This window comes from Pongo abelii, chromosome 8 (assembly GCF_028885655.2).
Source record: "Pongo abelii isolate AG06213 chromosome 8, NHGRI_mPonAbe1-v2.0_pri, whole genome shotgun sequence".
Lineage (NCBI taxonomy): Eukaryota > Metazoa > Chordata > Mammalia > Primates > Hominidae > Pongo > Pongo abelii.
The window spans coordinates 92138627-92155619 of NC_071993.2; the positions used below are offsets into that span (position 1 = coordinate 92138627).

At 37.5% G+C, this 16993-nt stretch overlaps 1 protein-coding gene across 7 annotated transcripts in view; it reads right to left on the reverse strand.

The window, feature by feature from the left end:
• The window catches only part of PRKG1 (protein kinase cGMP-dependent 1), a 1319235-nt gene that overhangs the window by 15037 nt on the left and 1287205 nt on the right, over nucleotides 1–16993 (reverse strand). For all 7 annotated transcript variants that reach the window (XM_024253325.3, XM_024253324.3, XM_054522585.2 and 4 more), the window contains 2 exons: nucleotides 2325–2466; nucleotides 934–1097 (listed from right to left, as the gene is read on the reverse strand). In XM_024253325.3, the coding sequence (XP_024109093.1) occupies nucleotides 934–1097; nucleotides 2325–2466 (306 nt within the window). The remainder of the gene's footprint in view (nucleotides 1–933; nucleotides 1098–2324; nucleotides 2467–16993) is intronic.

Sequence of the window (16993 nt, forward strand, 5' to 3'; positions counted from 1 at the left end):
ACTAGCTTCCTATTCCTCTTCCAATTTGCTTATTACTGCCAACTTGTTTTTCCTTAAATACCACAACACACATCACTCAACCTTTGTCAGAAAATCTCAATGATTTCCTCTGTAGATGGAGTCCAAACACTCAAGTGCAGCAATCATGATCGTCAAAAGATGACTGTTCCTGTTTTTTTTTACATGAACCTTCTCCATGTCTGTGACCATTATTTCCTTTCTCTTTAAGCCACGCCTGTTTGCCTGGAATACCCTTTTCTTGCTCTCTACATCTAAGTCCTATTCTTCCCTCAAGACACAGCTGCCTTATATTCATTCTTCAAAAGCCTCTTTACGAACCCATCCCTATCCTAAAATCTGTAGGCCATAACGCCCCTGTTACTCACTGTTTTAGCACATGTCATGGTAGTGTATTTGTTGTTCTTTTAGTATGGGTCCTTGAAGATCTTAAAGTCTGTTTTATACCTTGTGGTGTCCCTAGTGCCTATTTGAGTTGATGATTATAACATTACAGGAAAGATGTACAAAGCAGTCACCTTTCATTTAGATAGAACAGTTGCTAACAGGTCCTCCTACTTCTATAGAAAATTGACCCTAGATATTTTTATATGATTATCATCTCCCCTGTTTCATTGCTGGCTAAATGACTGGGCTAAAATATCTCACAGAAAGACATTATATCCTTCCACATTCACATACGTAAAAAAGAAGTAGCAATAATGAGACCAAAAGTTGGTGTTCAGGTGGTTGCCCTAGCCTGGACTATTTTATACCTTATGTTATGAATTCCTAGTCATTTGTATAACTAACTAAACTGTGGTACCAGATATGGTGAAATGTACTTTAAGATGGTCTAATCCGAGTGACAAAAGCGGGAGTGTGTAGCTGCTTGCTGGTCTATTTTTATCAGCAGTTCCCTATCAATATCCATACCTGCCAGTCAAGAGTTCATACATTAGGATTCCCAGTGACCAGTAGTCGGCTGAAATGTCATGGCCTTTGTTCAGGATGATCTCTGGGGCTACATACTCTGGAGTTCCACAAAAAGTCCATGTTTTCTTTCCAAATCCTATTTTCTTTGCAAAGCCAAAATCAACCTTACAAAGAGAGAAAAACAACATACTTAAGCTCCTTATGATTAAGTTTTAAAGTAATAAGTTATTTTGAAGTACACTGATGATGATAATAATTTAAAAACATGTATGTTTTTATAGTTCTATCTTCCAAAAAGAATAGTCTATATTGCAAAGAGAGTTTCGCCGATGCATCTCAGTTTTAATGGCAAAAGTTGACACCTGAGTATAGCATAAAATTCACATCATTAAAAATAAAGGTAAATCTTTCTTTCTGAATATAGTTTTCCTTTTTTCTTCTTTTATGCTAATGGAGGTTGGAGTATAAACAGAGGATCTCTTCTGTACTTAAAAATTTTTAACGACCAGTTGGGCCTACTTAACATCTTTCCCAGAATATACATGATTTCTGCTGGATTTAATGAAGTCAACAATTCATTTAGTATTAATTATTTGAAAAGCTATTTTATGTTTGCAGAAAGTGAGTAAGATAGTTTTGGGACCAATGACTCTGCCCTTAGTAAGCATAAACAGAAATAAAATTATAATGTATTCTTCATTTTTCTGGAACTCTTCTGAAGGAAGAATGTCGACTGCAGAAAATCTATTTTTTTTTCTAAAATGGTTTGGTTGAAACTACAAATAAAAAAACTGCCACTGATTTGATTTCTCTAAAAACCACATGCTGAATAACAATTCTGAAAACTTTAAAAATGGAATCAAGCTGTAACAGATCCAACAAAAGTTGTGCATTTGTAAATAAGAGAACTTCTCTTCTATGGTAAATCTTTACAGTTTTTGACTGTTATTATTATTACTATTACATAACCTGGCTAGCATTGCCTGTAAAGCACAATTTTTTCCATTAGCGTTATTCTTAAATCTAAAGTATTATTAAAATGATTTATGGTTTTCTATAATATAAAAACCCATTGCTTATGAATGGCAAAAAGCTGACTGGAGAAAAGGACTTCTAGGCCTGTAAACAATGCCAGCAAGTGTGTTTTCTCATGCTTATAAAAGCATGTTTTGCCAGAGTATTGTTGATTCAAACTTAGCCAACTTAATTTTTCATAACTGATGCATCATTTGAAAGAACATTCCGTTGAAAAGTGTAATGCTAAAACCTGCTTTTAAGAAAGTTACAACATTGAAAAGGAAAACTCAGATTTCATATTAGCAAATGAACACAGTTTTATAAACAAATATTTTTAATCTGCAGGGCAGAAAGCACGTGTGAAATGCACTGACCAGTTTGGCATAACCTCGGTGATCTAGGATGAGATTTTCTGGCTTGAGGTCCCTGTAAATGATTCCTTTGGAATGCAGATAGGCAAAAGCTTCTACCACACATGCTGTGTAAAATCTGGTTGTAGAATCTTCAAATGAACCTCTGAGATGCAGAAATGGAATGAAAATTGTACGAAAAATTAATTTCTCTAATACGGCTTTATTTTTTTTCTCATTTCACTATATTCATTTGCCAAAATTTAACCCAGAGATCACTGTCCTGATAGCTAAACGTTACATGATTGCCATTACATTGGGTTTTCCGAAGCATTCAAGGATCAAGTTAAGGAATTCTCTGTCTTTATGAATGGAATAGTTAAATCTCACTTCCTGAAAGGGCTGAAAGAATAGTTCAACACAACACATTTCATGTACTTAGTGTCTTCCTCTCAACAGCCCACTACAATCTAAAAAGGCACAGACTTACAGCAGTAGGCAGGAGAGAAAAATAATCCTATTTCAGAGCTTGCCTACCAAGCATTTGTTTTTTAAAGGAGAAGTTTATGGGTTTATTCATATTTATTCTTAAAGGGCTTGTTTTGTAATCTTTCTAACTAATGCAGATATGGTTCACGAGAGTCTGAATAAAAGTTACTGTTTTCAAAGAACCACTCTGGAAATGAGTTGTAATGCTACTGATGCAATCATAATGCAAGCTAAGTACTCTTCTGTTTTTGAAACTTCTGCATCCAAAACAAACAATATCTATTTCCTATACCACTGCATTCTTATTAAGGGGAAAAGATAGACTAAAAGACAATTAGAAAGAAAAAAGTAACTGGAAGGGAATGTTTATTAGTAATCTTGATTATTATGTTTAGCAAGAAGGCTTTCTGTCTCATATATATGATATATGGGCATATATATGTTGATTGATTGATTGAAATAATTTAGAAAAAACCTTGGCATCTAAGGTTAAACCCTTTGTTCTAGGGCAGAACGTCTAAACTTCAACTTTTTTTTTTTTCATGGTACTTCTTAAAGAGATAAACCATGTTCTTTTTTTTTTTTTAGTTTCCCAAGTAGTAAGCACAATTTAATAACTTCATTGCATAATTCAAACATATTAGTGTGAACATCAGCTCCTGAGGTGGTTGAGATGTAACATGAGTGACAAGCACACAAGTGATTTTATTAATAGGCAGTGTGCAACAAATGATAGCTTCAGAGCTTGCTTTCATGAGTCTCTGATGCCTGTTTGCATTTTGGTGACACTTACTTTTTTTTCAAAATTGTGGAGTAAAGTTTAACAAACTGGGCCATGGAATATGGTTACATTTTTACAAAATTCATAAGTGAATCAAGGCTAAAGCAGCCACTTTTCAGGCTATCTTTCAGAAATAGATAGTGTCTTCCAGAAAGAGAATGTCTTCATTTCAACTACTAATATCACTTGAGTTTTTACTGAAATAATCAGCTTTTCCTAAGAAAAATATCATTATTCTGAAACATAATTAATTATAGGCATAATGATATCTATTCCTCTAGATTCTAGAATCTTAACTATAATTACCATGACTCTTGAATCTCCGTTGAATAATATCCGAATGTGACAATTGTGAATTTATGAGCACAAGAGAAAGTTTGAGAACTGCATCTATATGAGGAAATAAATAATATACTTCATGCTACAATTTTCCTCTGACTTGAAGATATCCTTGGTAGAGCTAAAATTCTATAATCGTATGTATTTCCAAAGGGATTACAGTATTGCCTTGAAGGTCCTTTCTTCTTCACCCTTAATTAAGTATGTTTACCTGTCAAGAGAAGCATGTTTCTTTCACTTAAAGAGATTATTTACCTTAAAGAGTAAGCATCTGTGTATATATAATTAATATATAGCTTTAGCTACACTGCTATCTACGAATTCAATCCCTTCTCAATGGAGAGCATTGCAAAGCAAAACAAAACAAAATGAAAGAGTAAAGGGAATGGTCTTATTTTATTTCACACTATATATCTTGTTCTTTTTTTTTTTTTTTTGAGATGGAGTCTCGCTCTGTCACCCAGGCTGGATGGAGTGCAGTGGCGCAATCTTGGCTCACTGCAACCTCTGCCTCCCGGGTTCAAGTGATTCTCCTGCCTCAGCCTCCCAAGTAGCTGGGACTACAGGCACGCGCCACTATGCTCAGGTAATTTTTTTATGTTTAGTAGAGATGGGGTTTCACCTTGTTGGCCAGGATGGTCTCGACCCCCTGACCTCATGATCCACCCGCCTTGGCCTCCCAAAGTGCTAGGATTACAGGTGTGAGCCACTGTGCCCAGCTGAACTCATTCTTTTTTATGGCTGCATAGTATTCCATGGTGTATATGTGCCACATTTTCTTTATCCAGTCTGTCATTGATGGGCATTTGGGTTGGTTCCAAGTCTTTGCTATTGTGAATAGTGCTGCAATAAACATACATGTGTATGTGTCTTTAAGTAGAAAGATTTATAATCTTTGGGTATATGCCCAGTAATGGGATTGCTGGGTCAAATGACAATTCGGGTTCTAGATCCTTGAGGAATTGTCACACTGTCTTCCACAATGGTTGAATTAATTTACACTCCCACCAACAGTGTAAAAGCATTCCTATTTCTCCACATCCTCTCCAGCATCTGTTGTTTCCTGACTTTTAATGATCGTCATTCTATCTGGCAAGAGATGGTATCTAATTACGGTTTTGATTTGCATTTCTCTAATGACCAGTGATGATGAGCATTTTTTCATGTGTCTGTTGGCTGCATAAATGTCTTCTTTTGAGAAGTGTTTGTTCATATCCTCTGCCCACTTTTTGATGGGGTTGTTTTTTTCTTGTAAATTTGCTTAAGTTCCCTGTAGATTCTGGATATTAGCCCTTTGTCAGATGGATAGATTGCAAAAATTTTCTCCCATTCTGTAGGTTGCCTGTTTACTCATTTATATCAGGACTGTCTAACTGTGATTTGAGTGGGCCTTTTTGAAAGCTTACAAATGCTTGATTACTGTTAGTAGAAGAGGAGATTATTTCTACAGTTGTGACTCTGGGCAACATATCTCTGCTTCCTTAATAGTCAATTGGTAAGGGAATCAAATGGACAAATGCATTGCTAATGTTGTAATGAGAGTAAATGCTTAGGTGAGAGATCAATTTCTCATGAAATCTCCGCAGAATATTATATTTACATTCTGAATAACCTGGTCATTAGCAGAAAGATGGAAAAATGCTAATACAAACTCAAATTCATGAGAGGAGGCTATATGTTAGAATATGGACCCTGAAGCAAGAATCCTGGGCTCAACTCCAGACTCCATTTACTGTTTGTTCTTGAGCAGTTAACTATATGTCTCTGTGTTTCTGTGTTCTCATGTGCAAAATGGGGCTAATAACAGTAACTATCTCACTGCGTTGTTGCGAAGATCCAAAGAATTAATAATGCATGTGCTGAAAATAAGTGCCTGGTACACAACTTGTGCTCACTAAATGTAATAGTAGCCACTATGATTGAGCACCAGAAAACTATTTTTTAGCTACTATGTCTTAATATAGTAAAATTAACTAACATAGTATAGAATAGGGATGAAGTATTTTCAGGGTGGAGGTTGGGGGTTGAGAACACCAATCCTCTCTGTTATTTAAGTGCTTCTGACTGCCAAGGCTAACTGCCACAAATCAACTCTGAAGAATCCTCTGCTAATCTCTGTTCTTTTCACTTTCCCCATGCTTCTCACATGGGCCAAAATTACCCTTTTATTGCCTGCCAATCAAAGCTCTCCCTTTTTCACCATGAAGCAAACAGACCACAAATTGTACATCTTAGGGTCCTCAGTTCTTGACAACACTATTTGTTTCCAGTTTTCTCTGGTTTTGAGTCATTTTGAAATGGGGAGGGTTTTAGAAATCTAGTTACCATTCCTTCAACACATCTATATTGAGTATCTTTCACATATAAATATATTTGTAACTGATTTTGAAAATTAAATGAAAACCTTGTCTCAAACTTTTATAAATCTATACAATGCATGCACACAAAATGTTTACCAGCACCACACTGTCCCATCACTAAACGTGTGATGTAGATAACTTGCGGATTTTAAAATAGACATCTTGAAAGCAGTCACAAAGCATAACACTGAGGTGACTCACAATGAAAAATTACTATTAGAATTGGAAATGACAATGTAAATTTGATTTAAAACAAATGAAACCCTGTTTCATCAATAGTTTAGAGAGTTACTTAAAGAAATAAATCACTTGCCTTATATAGCTCTTTGAAATAATGAATTATGCCTTGACAGCTGTGTCATTTCAATTAAAACCAGTAAGAGATAAGGCCCTTATGCCCTCTTTGGGGATGGGTGGTTGTTTTAAGCTAGATGGCAGTAGATGACAATTTGAGAGAAACAGAAGGTTATTTATGAATATTGATAGACTCAAATTAAAATTTAATCACAATGTTTAGTCAACTTGTCATAAACTGAGTTCTTGGATATCAGAATGTAACGGGAGCTAAGCATCTCTCATCAAAATATTTCACCTTTTTCATTGACGAGTAACAACAATCAGTGAGTGTATGAACCTGAAGTATGTTGCAATCTGTGCAGATTTATTGCCAATTGTAAATTGAGGGAGGCTAAATTATTACAAAGATAGACTTATTTTCTTTGAAATACCTTCAATCTGTGACAACTATTAGGGCATCTAAGATAGAATTTAAATAATCACCACCTTCCACAAACTAGCCAGAATCAAGGAGACTGAATATAAAAAGTAACACACCATTCATGAGTTTACAACACACATATGGTAGGACATGACCAGAAAGTGAGATATATGAGATTTGAAAATTATGGTTTCAGAAGTCGTTATTTAAGATATTCAGTAAGGAAAATTAACATACATATGTTAAAAATTCTAATTAAGTAAATAATTGAGATGTTAAATTTTATTCAATTCAAATATACATTAAATACTGATATTAATATACAATACATGTGTTAATGTTATACATTATATTCTATGTTAATATAAATACTAATATATATTTATTTACCATATTCACCACTTACACATTTTTACAAAAATTGCAGGATTTGCCAATTCTTTAAGTGTTAGGGAGGGAAGGTGAATAAAATAATTTGTACCAACCTATTACAAATAATAGGACAGAACCAGTGGGAGACAAAAAGTCATAAATTCGGAAAAAAAAAAGCATAATAGCTAACAAAGAATAAACCAGGGTAATTATAGGGGCAATTAACATTTCAATGCTGTAGTTCACGTCTCAAAGCTAGGAAAATATGTAACAGTCCTCAAACCCTATCCCTATTTGTACATAGACGGCATCATTTTAATTCTTACTTTTTGACAGCAAATACAGCAAATAAAGAACTGCTCTGTGCTTCTTTTCTTTTTTTTTTTTTTTTTTTTTTTTTGAGATGGAGTTTCTCTCTTGTCACCTAGGCTGGAGTGCAGTGATGCAATCTCAGCTCACTACAATCTCTGCCTCCTGGGTTCAAGAGATTCTCCTGCCTCAGCCTCCCGAGTAGCTGTGGTTCCAGGTACCCCCCACCATGTCCAGTTAATTTTTTTTTGTATTTTTAATAGAGATGGGGTTTCATCATATTGGCCAGGCTGCTCTCAAACTCCTGACCTCAGATGATCCACCTGCCTCAGCCTCCCAAAGTGCTGGGATTACAGGCTTGAGCCACAGTGCACAGTCTCTGTGCTTCTTTTCTATGCTGATGAGAAGAAAGAGAATGAGAAGCAGGGAATGGTCATCTCAGCTATGAGGTGAGAGGAGGAGGATGTCTGGGTTATCATCAGAGTCTTCCTGTGCTAAATCTCTGAGGCTCAGAGTTATTTCCATGTCAGTAATGAATAAGGTCAGGCAAGCCTTTCTTCAGATCAGCCTAAGTAAATCTCTTGTATACTTTCAGAATAGCTTTTGCATTATTGCTTCTGTCCTCTGACACAAGAGGAAAACTGAATACATTGACAGGGTGGATTTTTTGACCACAGATGCTTTCATATACACTGTGACTAATAGCATAATGGCATAATCTTTCCTTTGGTATTTTTTAAATATATTTCTAACAATTAATCTTTAAGATTTTCAGCCCCAATTTAAACAAACAGAAAGCTGGTCAATGGCAATATTAATTGGAGCCTGAATGCCTAAAACTATGTTTTTTTTTCCCGGCAAGTTTTTTGAGAAGGAAAAAGAAAAATCACTTAGAATAAAAATAAGGCTACAATGCCTACATAGGAAAAAAACTTGGCCAGGGAAAATTATTCTGAGATGATTTTACATATAATGGTTAATTCAGCACTTCTGAGTTTTTAAGAACAAGCAGGTAGCCATTATTTCTCTAGATCATGACTCTTCATGGAGTATTAAGTACATTGGGGGGCTCAGCAATTGTGTACCTCAAATCCAAATGTGATAAAAGGGAAGAACAATGTAAGGACTATTTCTGTAGATCATGATTCTTCATGGAGTATTAAGTACATTGGGGGGCTCAGCAACTGTGTACCTCAAATTGAAGTGTGATAAAAGGGAAGAACAATGTAAGGACCAAAAAGCAACCCAGTGGAAGGAAAGAAATCCATCGATATTTTCCTTCTCTTTACTCCTCCCAAAGTAAGCTGCTTCTTAATAGCAAACCTTTGCTACCAGAGGCATCACGGTACATCTCACTCAGAAGCCTTGGCTGGCATTATGAACAAAATGTGAAATCAAGTTAAATAAAGCAAATTATGAAATAATACTTTTAAAAATAAGTTGAAAATTAATGCCTGTGCATGTTTGATGCCTCATGAGTGGACTTTAAATTGAGTTTTATTATTATTATTGTTTTTATTGTTCTGGTTAAAGACATCATTAAAAGATTTAAAAAGCTATGAGAAGATGTTGGAGAGATCATGGCGGTTAGGAGGCAGGACTAGATTGCAGCTATGGACAGAGCAGTGGGTGGTGGCTCGCATTGTAAATTTTAGCTCCAGATCGACTGCAAGAACAAACCAGCAATTCCAAGGGGACCTACGACCTTCTGAAGGAAGCGGACTGCTCCTGCAGGACTCAGGAGACCCCCCAGAACTGTGAGTGCCCCAACTGCGGAAGTGGGAAAGGGAGACCCTCGTCTCCCGAACACACCCCGCCACTGGAGAAGCTGAAGGTCTGTTTGCGGAGAAGTTTCCAACTTTACTTGGAGCTGAGTCAGTTTGGAGAGCTGAGTGAAATACAGGGGTAGAGGAAGCAGCAGAAAGGCCCTGGGAGCTCCCTGGGTCCCCTAGCAGGCCGTTCCTGTCTGGCACCACAGGGATCCAACAGGAAAGGAGCAGGGGTTAAAACTACACGGGGAGAAGCAAATCTCTAGCTCAACGTTGTAACAATTTGAACTGGGTGAGAAGTCTCCTGTCCAGAACTTGGGGGAGGATGCAAATCTGGTGTGTAGGCTTCACAAGTGGGGGAAGAACCAAACCCTTTTCTTTCAAAGCTGGGAGTCAGATACCCTGGGCCAGGTTTTCAAGCCCCTATCACTCTCCACTTGGAAATGGTCTGGGGGCTGTTGGGGGTGGCACAGTGGAAGTGAGACTGGTCCTTCAGTTTGCATTGGAGCTGGGTAAGGCCCGCGACTGCCTGCTTTCCCTTACTTCTCTGACGACCTGCATGACTCAGCAGAGGCAGCCATAATCCTTTTAGGTACACAACTTCAGTGACCTGGGAATCCCACCCCCATCCCCCACCGCAGCCACAGCAAGACCCACCCAAGGAGAGTCTGAGCTCAGACACACCTAGTCCCGCCCCCACCTGACAGTCCTTCTCTACCCACGCTGGTAGCGGAAGGCAAAGGGCATAAAAACTGGGAGTTCTAGGATCCCTCCCACCGCTGGTTCCTCCCTGTAATACCACAACTGATGCTCTCTGGAAAGTGCCACTTCCTGGCAGAAGGCCAAACAGCACAAAAATAGAACATTAAACCACCAAAGCTAAGAACCTTCATGGAGTCCATTGTACCCCCACCACCTCCACCAGAAGGAGCCCTGGTATACAAAGCTGAGAGACCCATAGATGGTTCACATCACAGGACTCTGTGCAGACAACCCCAAGTACCAGCCCGGAGCCAGGTAGACTCGCTGGGTGGCTAGACCCAGAAGAGAGACAATAATCACTGCTGTTTGGCTCACAGGAAGCCACAACCATAGGAAAAGGGACAGAGTCTACATCAAGGGAACACCGCATGGGACAAAAGAATCTGAACAACAGCTTTCAACCCTGGACCTTCTCTCTGACAGAACCTACCCAAATGAGAAGGAACTGGAAAACCAACCTTGGTAATATGACAAAACAAGGCTCTTCAACACCCCCCAAAAATCACACTAGTTCCCCAGCAATGGATCCTAACCAAGAAGAAATCCCTGATTTACCTGAAAAAGAATTCAGGAGGCTAGTTATTAAGCTAATCAGGGAAGGACAAGAGAAAGGCGAACCCCAGTGCAGGGAAATCCAAAATATGATACAAGAAATGAAGGGGGAAATATTCAAGCAAACAGGTAGCTTAAAGAAAAAACAATAAAAGTTCAGGAAATTTTGGACACACTTTTAGAAATGCAAAATGTGCTGGAAAGTCTCAGCAATAGAACTGAACAAGTAGAAGAAAGAAATTCAGAGCTCGGAGACAAGGTCTTTGAATTAACCCAATCCAACAAAGGCAAAGAAAAAAGAATAAGAAATATGAACAAAGCCTCCAAGAAGTCTGGGATTATGTTAAATGACCTAACATAAAAATAGTCGGTTTTACTGAGGAAGAAGAGAATTCTAAAAGGTTGGAAAACGTATTTGGTGGAATAATCAAGGAAAACTTCCCCAGCCTTGCTAGAGACCTAGACATCCAAACAAAAGAAGCACAAAGAACACCTGGAATATTCATTGCAAAAGGATCTTTGCCTAGGCACATTGTCATCAGGTTATCCAAAGTTAAGATGAAGGAAAAAAATCTTAAGAGCTGTGAGACAGAAGCACCGGGTAACCTATAAAGGAAAACCTATCAGATTAACAGCAGATTTCTCAGCAGAAACCCTACCAACTAGAAGGGATTAGGGCCCTATCTTCAGTCTCCTCAAGCAAAACAATTATCAGTCAAGAATTTTGTATCCAGCAAAACTAAGCATCATATATATATGAAGGAAAGATACGGTCTTTTTCAGACAAACAAATGCTGAGAGAATTCAACATTACCAAACCACCACTACAAGAACTGCTAAAAGGAGCTCTAAATCTTGAAACAAATCCTGGAAACACACAAAACAGAACCCCTTTTAAGCATAAATCACACAGGATCTATAAAATAAAAATACAAGTTAAAAAGCAAAAGCAAAAAACAAAAAAAAGTACACAGGCAACAAAGAGCACAATGAAGGCAATGGTACCTCACATTTCAATACTAACATTGAATGTAAATGGCCTAAATGTGCCACTTAAAAGATACAGAACCACAGAATGGATAAGAACTTGCCAATCAGGAGACTCACCTAACACATAACGACTCACATAAAGTAAAGGGCTGGAAAAAGGCATTTCATGCAAAGGGACACCAAAAGCGAGCGGGGTAGCTATTCTTACTTCAGAAAAAAACAAACTTTAAAGCAACAGCAGTTAAAACAGACAAAGAGGGGCATTAAATAATGATAAAATGCTTTGTCCAATAGGAAAATATCACGACCCTAAACATATATGCACCTAACACTGGAGCTTCCAAATGTATAAAACAATTACTAATAGACTTAAGAAATGAGATAGACAGCAACACAATAATAGTGGGGGACTTTAGTACTCCACTCACAGCACTAGACACACCAAGACAGAAAGTCAACAAAGAAACAATGGATTTAAACTATACCTTGGAACAAATGGACTTAACAGATATATACAGAACATTTCATCCAACAACCACAGAATACACGGTCTATTCAATAGCGCATGGAACTTTTTCTCCAACATAGACCATATGATAGGCCATAAAATGAGCCTCAATAAATTTAAGAATATTGAATTTATATCAAGCACTATCTCAGACCACAGAGGAATAAAACTGGAAATCAATTCCAAAAGGAACCATCAAAACCATCCCAAGTACATGGAAATTAAATAACCTGCTCCTGAATAAGCATTGGGTCAAAAACGAAATCAAGATGGAAACTGAAAAATTATTTGAACTGAACGACAATAATGAAACAACCTATCAAAACTTCTGGGATATAGTAAAGGTGGTGCTAAGGGGAAAGTTCATAGCCCTAAATGCCTACATCAAAAAGACAGAAAGAGCACAAACTGACACTCTAAGGTCACACCTCAAGGAACTAGAGAAACAAGAGCAAACCAAACCCAAACCCAGAAGAAGAAAGGAAATAACCAAAATCAGAGCAGAACTAAATGAAATTCAAACAAACAAACAAACAAATAAAAATACAAAATATACTTGAAACAAAAAGCTGGTTCTTTGAAAAGATTAATCAAATTGATAGACCATTGGCAAGATTAACCAGGAAAAGAAGACAGAAAATCTAAATAACCTCACTAAGAAATGAAACAGGTGATATTACAACTGATACCACTGAAATACAAAAGATCATTCAAAGCTACTACAAACACCTTTATGCACAAAAACTAGAAAACCTAGAAGAAAAGGACAAATTCCTGTAAAAATACAACCTTCCTAGCTTAAATGAGGAAGAATTAGATACCCTGAACAGATCAGTAACAAGCAGTGATATTGAAATGGTAATTTAAAAATCACCAACAAAAAAAAAAGTCCAGGACCAGATGATTCATGGAACAATTCTAGCAGACACTCAAAGAAGAATTTGTACCAATCCTTTTGACACTATCCCACAAGATAGAGAAAGAAGGAACCCTCTGTAAAAATAATAAGGGTGAAGCCAGCATCGCCCTTATACCAAAACCAGGAAAGGGCAGAAACAAAAAAGAAAACTACAGACCAATATACTTGATGAACATAGATGCTAAAATCCTTAACAAAATACTTGCTAACTAAATCCAACAACATATCAAAAAGATATTCCACCATGATCAAGTGGGATTCATACCAGGGATGCAGGGATGGTTTAACATACACAAGCTGATAAATACGATACACCACATAAACAGAATTAAAAACAAAAATTACATGATCATTTCAATACTGGCAGAAAAAGCATTCGACAAAATCCAGCATCGCTTAATGATTAAAACTCTCAGCAAAATCTGCATACAAGGAACATACCTTAATGTAATAAAAGCCATCTATGATAAACCCACAGCCAACATAATACTGAATGGAGAAAAGTTGAAAGCATTCCCTCTGAGAACTGGAACAAAACAAGGATGCCCACTCTCACCACTCCTCTTCAATGCAGTACTGGAAGTCCTAGCCAGAGCAATAAGACAAGAGAAAGAAATAAAGGGCATCCAAATTGGTAAAGGGGAAGTCACACTGTCACTGTTTGCTGACGATATAACCGTTTTCCTTGAAAACCCTAAGGACTCTTCCAGGAAGCTCCTAGAACTGATAAAAGAATTCAGCAAAGTTTCCAGATACAAGAGTAATGTACAAGAATCAGTAGCTCTTCTACACACCAACAGTGACCAAGTGGAGAATCAAATCAAGAACTCAACCCCGTTTACAACAGCTGCAAACAAACAAACAAAAAACCAAAATCTTCGCAATATACCTAACCAAGAAGTTGAAAGACCTCTACCAGGAAAACTACAAAACACTGCTGAAAGAAATCATAGATGACACAAATGACACAAACATCCCATGCTCGTGGATGGGTAGAATTAATATTGTGAAAATGACTATACTGTCAAAGCAATCTTCATATTCAATGCAATCCCCATCAAAAATACCACCATCATTCTTCACAGAATTAGAAAAAAAAAATTCTAAAATTCACATGGAATCATAAAAGAGCCCGCATAGCCAAAGCAAGATTAAGCAAAAAGAACAAATCCGGAGACATCACACTACCTGATTTCAAACTATACTATAAGGCCATAGTCACCAAAACAGCATAGTACTGGTACAAAAATAGGCACATAGACCAACGGAACAGAATAGAGAACCCAGAAATGAACCCAAATACTTACAGCCAACTGATCTTTGACAAAGCAAACAAAAACATACAGTGGGGGGAACGGACACTCTTTTCAACAAATGCTGTTGGGATAATTGGCCAGCCACATGTAGGAAAATGAAACTGGATCCTCATCTCTCACCTTGTACAAAAATCAACTCAAGATTTGGCTCTCTGTTTGTCTGTTATTGGTGTATAAGAATGCTTGTGATTTTTGTACATTGATTTTGTATCCTGAGACTTTGCTGAAGTTGCTTATCAGCTTAAGGAGATTTGGGGCTGAGACAATGGGGTTTTCTAGATATACAGTCATGTCATCTGCAAACAAGGACAATTTGACTTCCTCTTTTCCTAACTGAATACCCTTTATTTCCTTCTCCTGCCTAATTGCCCTGGCCAGAACTTCCAACACTATGTTGAATAGGAGTGGTGAGAGAGGGCATCCCTGTCATTCACAATCGCTTCAAAGAGAATAAAATACTTAGGAGTCCAACTTACAAGGGACGTGAAGGACCTCTTCAAGGAGAACTACAAACCACTGCTCAATGAAATAAAAGAGGATACAAACAAATGGAAGACCATTCCATGCTCATGGGTAGGAAGAATCAATATCGTGAAAATGGCCATACTACCCAAGGTAATTTATAGATTCAATGCCATCCCCATCAAGCTACCAATGACTTTCTTCACAGAATTGGAAAAAACTACTTTAAAGTTCATATGGAACCAAAAAAGAGCCCGCATCGCCAAGTCAATCCTAAGCCAAAAGGACAAAGCTGGAGGCATCACGCTACCTGACTTCAAACTATACTACAAGGCTACAGTAACCAAAACAGCATGGTACTGGTACCAAAACAGAGACATAGATCAATGGAACAGAACAGAGCCCTCAGAAATCACGCCGCATATCTACAACTATCTGATCTTTGACAAACCTGAGAAAAACAAACAATGGGGAAAGAATTCCCTATTTAATAAATGGTGCTGGGAAAACTGGCTAGCCATATGTAGGAAGCTGAAACTGGATCCCTTCCTTACACCTTATACCAAAATTAATTCAAGATGGATTAAAGACTTACATGTTAGACCTAAAACCATAAAAACCCCAGAAGAAAACCTAGGCATTACCATTCAGGACATAGGCATCGGCAAGGACTTCATGTCTAAAACACCAAAAGCGAATGGCAACAAAAGCCAAAATTGACAAATGGGATCTAATTAAACTCAAGAGCTTCTGCACAGCAAAAGAAACTACCATCAGAGTGAACAGACAACCTACAAAATGGGAGAAAATTTTCGCAACCTACTCATCTGACAAAGGGCTAATATCCAGAATCTACAATGAACTCCAACAAATTTACAAGAAAAAAACAACCCCATCAAAAAGTGGGCAAAGGATATGAACAGACACTTCTCAAAAGAAGACATTTATGCAGCCAAAAGACACATGAAAAAATGCTCACCATCACTGGCCATCAGAGAAATGCAAATCAAAACCACAATGAGATACCATCTCACACCAGTTAGAATGGCGATCATTAAAAAGTCAGGAAACAACAGGTGCTGGAGAGGATGTGGAGAAATAGGAACAATTTTACACTGTTGGTGGGACTGTAAACTTCAACCATTGTGGAAGATTACACAGTGTGGCGATTCCTCAGGGATCTAGAACTAGAAATACCATTTGACCCAGCCACCCCATTACTGAGCATATACCCAAAGGATTATAAATCATGCTGCTATAAAGACACATGCACACATATGTTATTTCGGCACTATTCACAATAGCAAAGACTTGGAACCAATCCAAATGTCCAACAATGATAGACTGGATTAAGAAAATGTGGCACATATACACCATGGAATACTATGCAGCCGTAAAAAATGATGAGTTCATGTCCTTTGTAGGGACATGGATGAAATTGGAAATCATCATTCTCAGTAAACTATCGCAAGGACAAAAAACCAAACACCGCATATTCTCACTCATAGGTGGGAATTGAACAATGAGAACACATGGACACAGGAAGGGGAACATCACACTCTGGGGACAGTTGTGGGGTGGGGGGAGGGGCGAGGGATAGCATTAGGAGATATACCCAATGCTAAATGATGAGTTAATGGGTGCAGCACACCAGCATGGCACATGTATAAGTATGTAACTAACCTGCACATTGTGTACATGTACCCTAAAACTTAAAATATAATAAAAAAAAAATTAAAAAAAAAATCAACTCAAGATCGATTAAGGACTTAAACCTAAGACTGAAACTACTAAAATTCTAGAAGATAGCATTGGAAAAAACCCTTCTAGACATTGGCTTAGGCAAAGATTTCATGACCAAGAACCCAAAAGCAAATGCAATAAAAACAAAGATAAATAGCTGGGACCTAGTTTAACTAATGAGCTTCTGCACGGCGAAAGGAACGGTCAGCAGAGTAAACAGACAACCCACAGAGTAGGAGAAAATCTTCACAGTCTATACATCTGAGAAAGGACTAATATCCAGAATCTACAGCAAACTCAAACA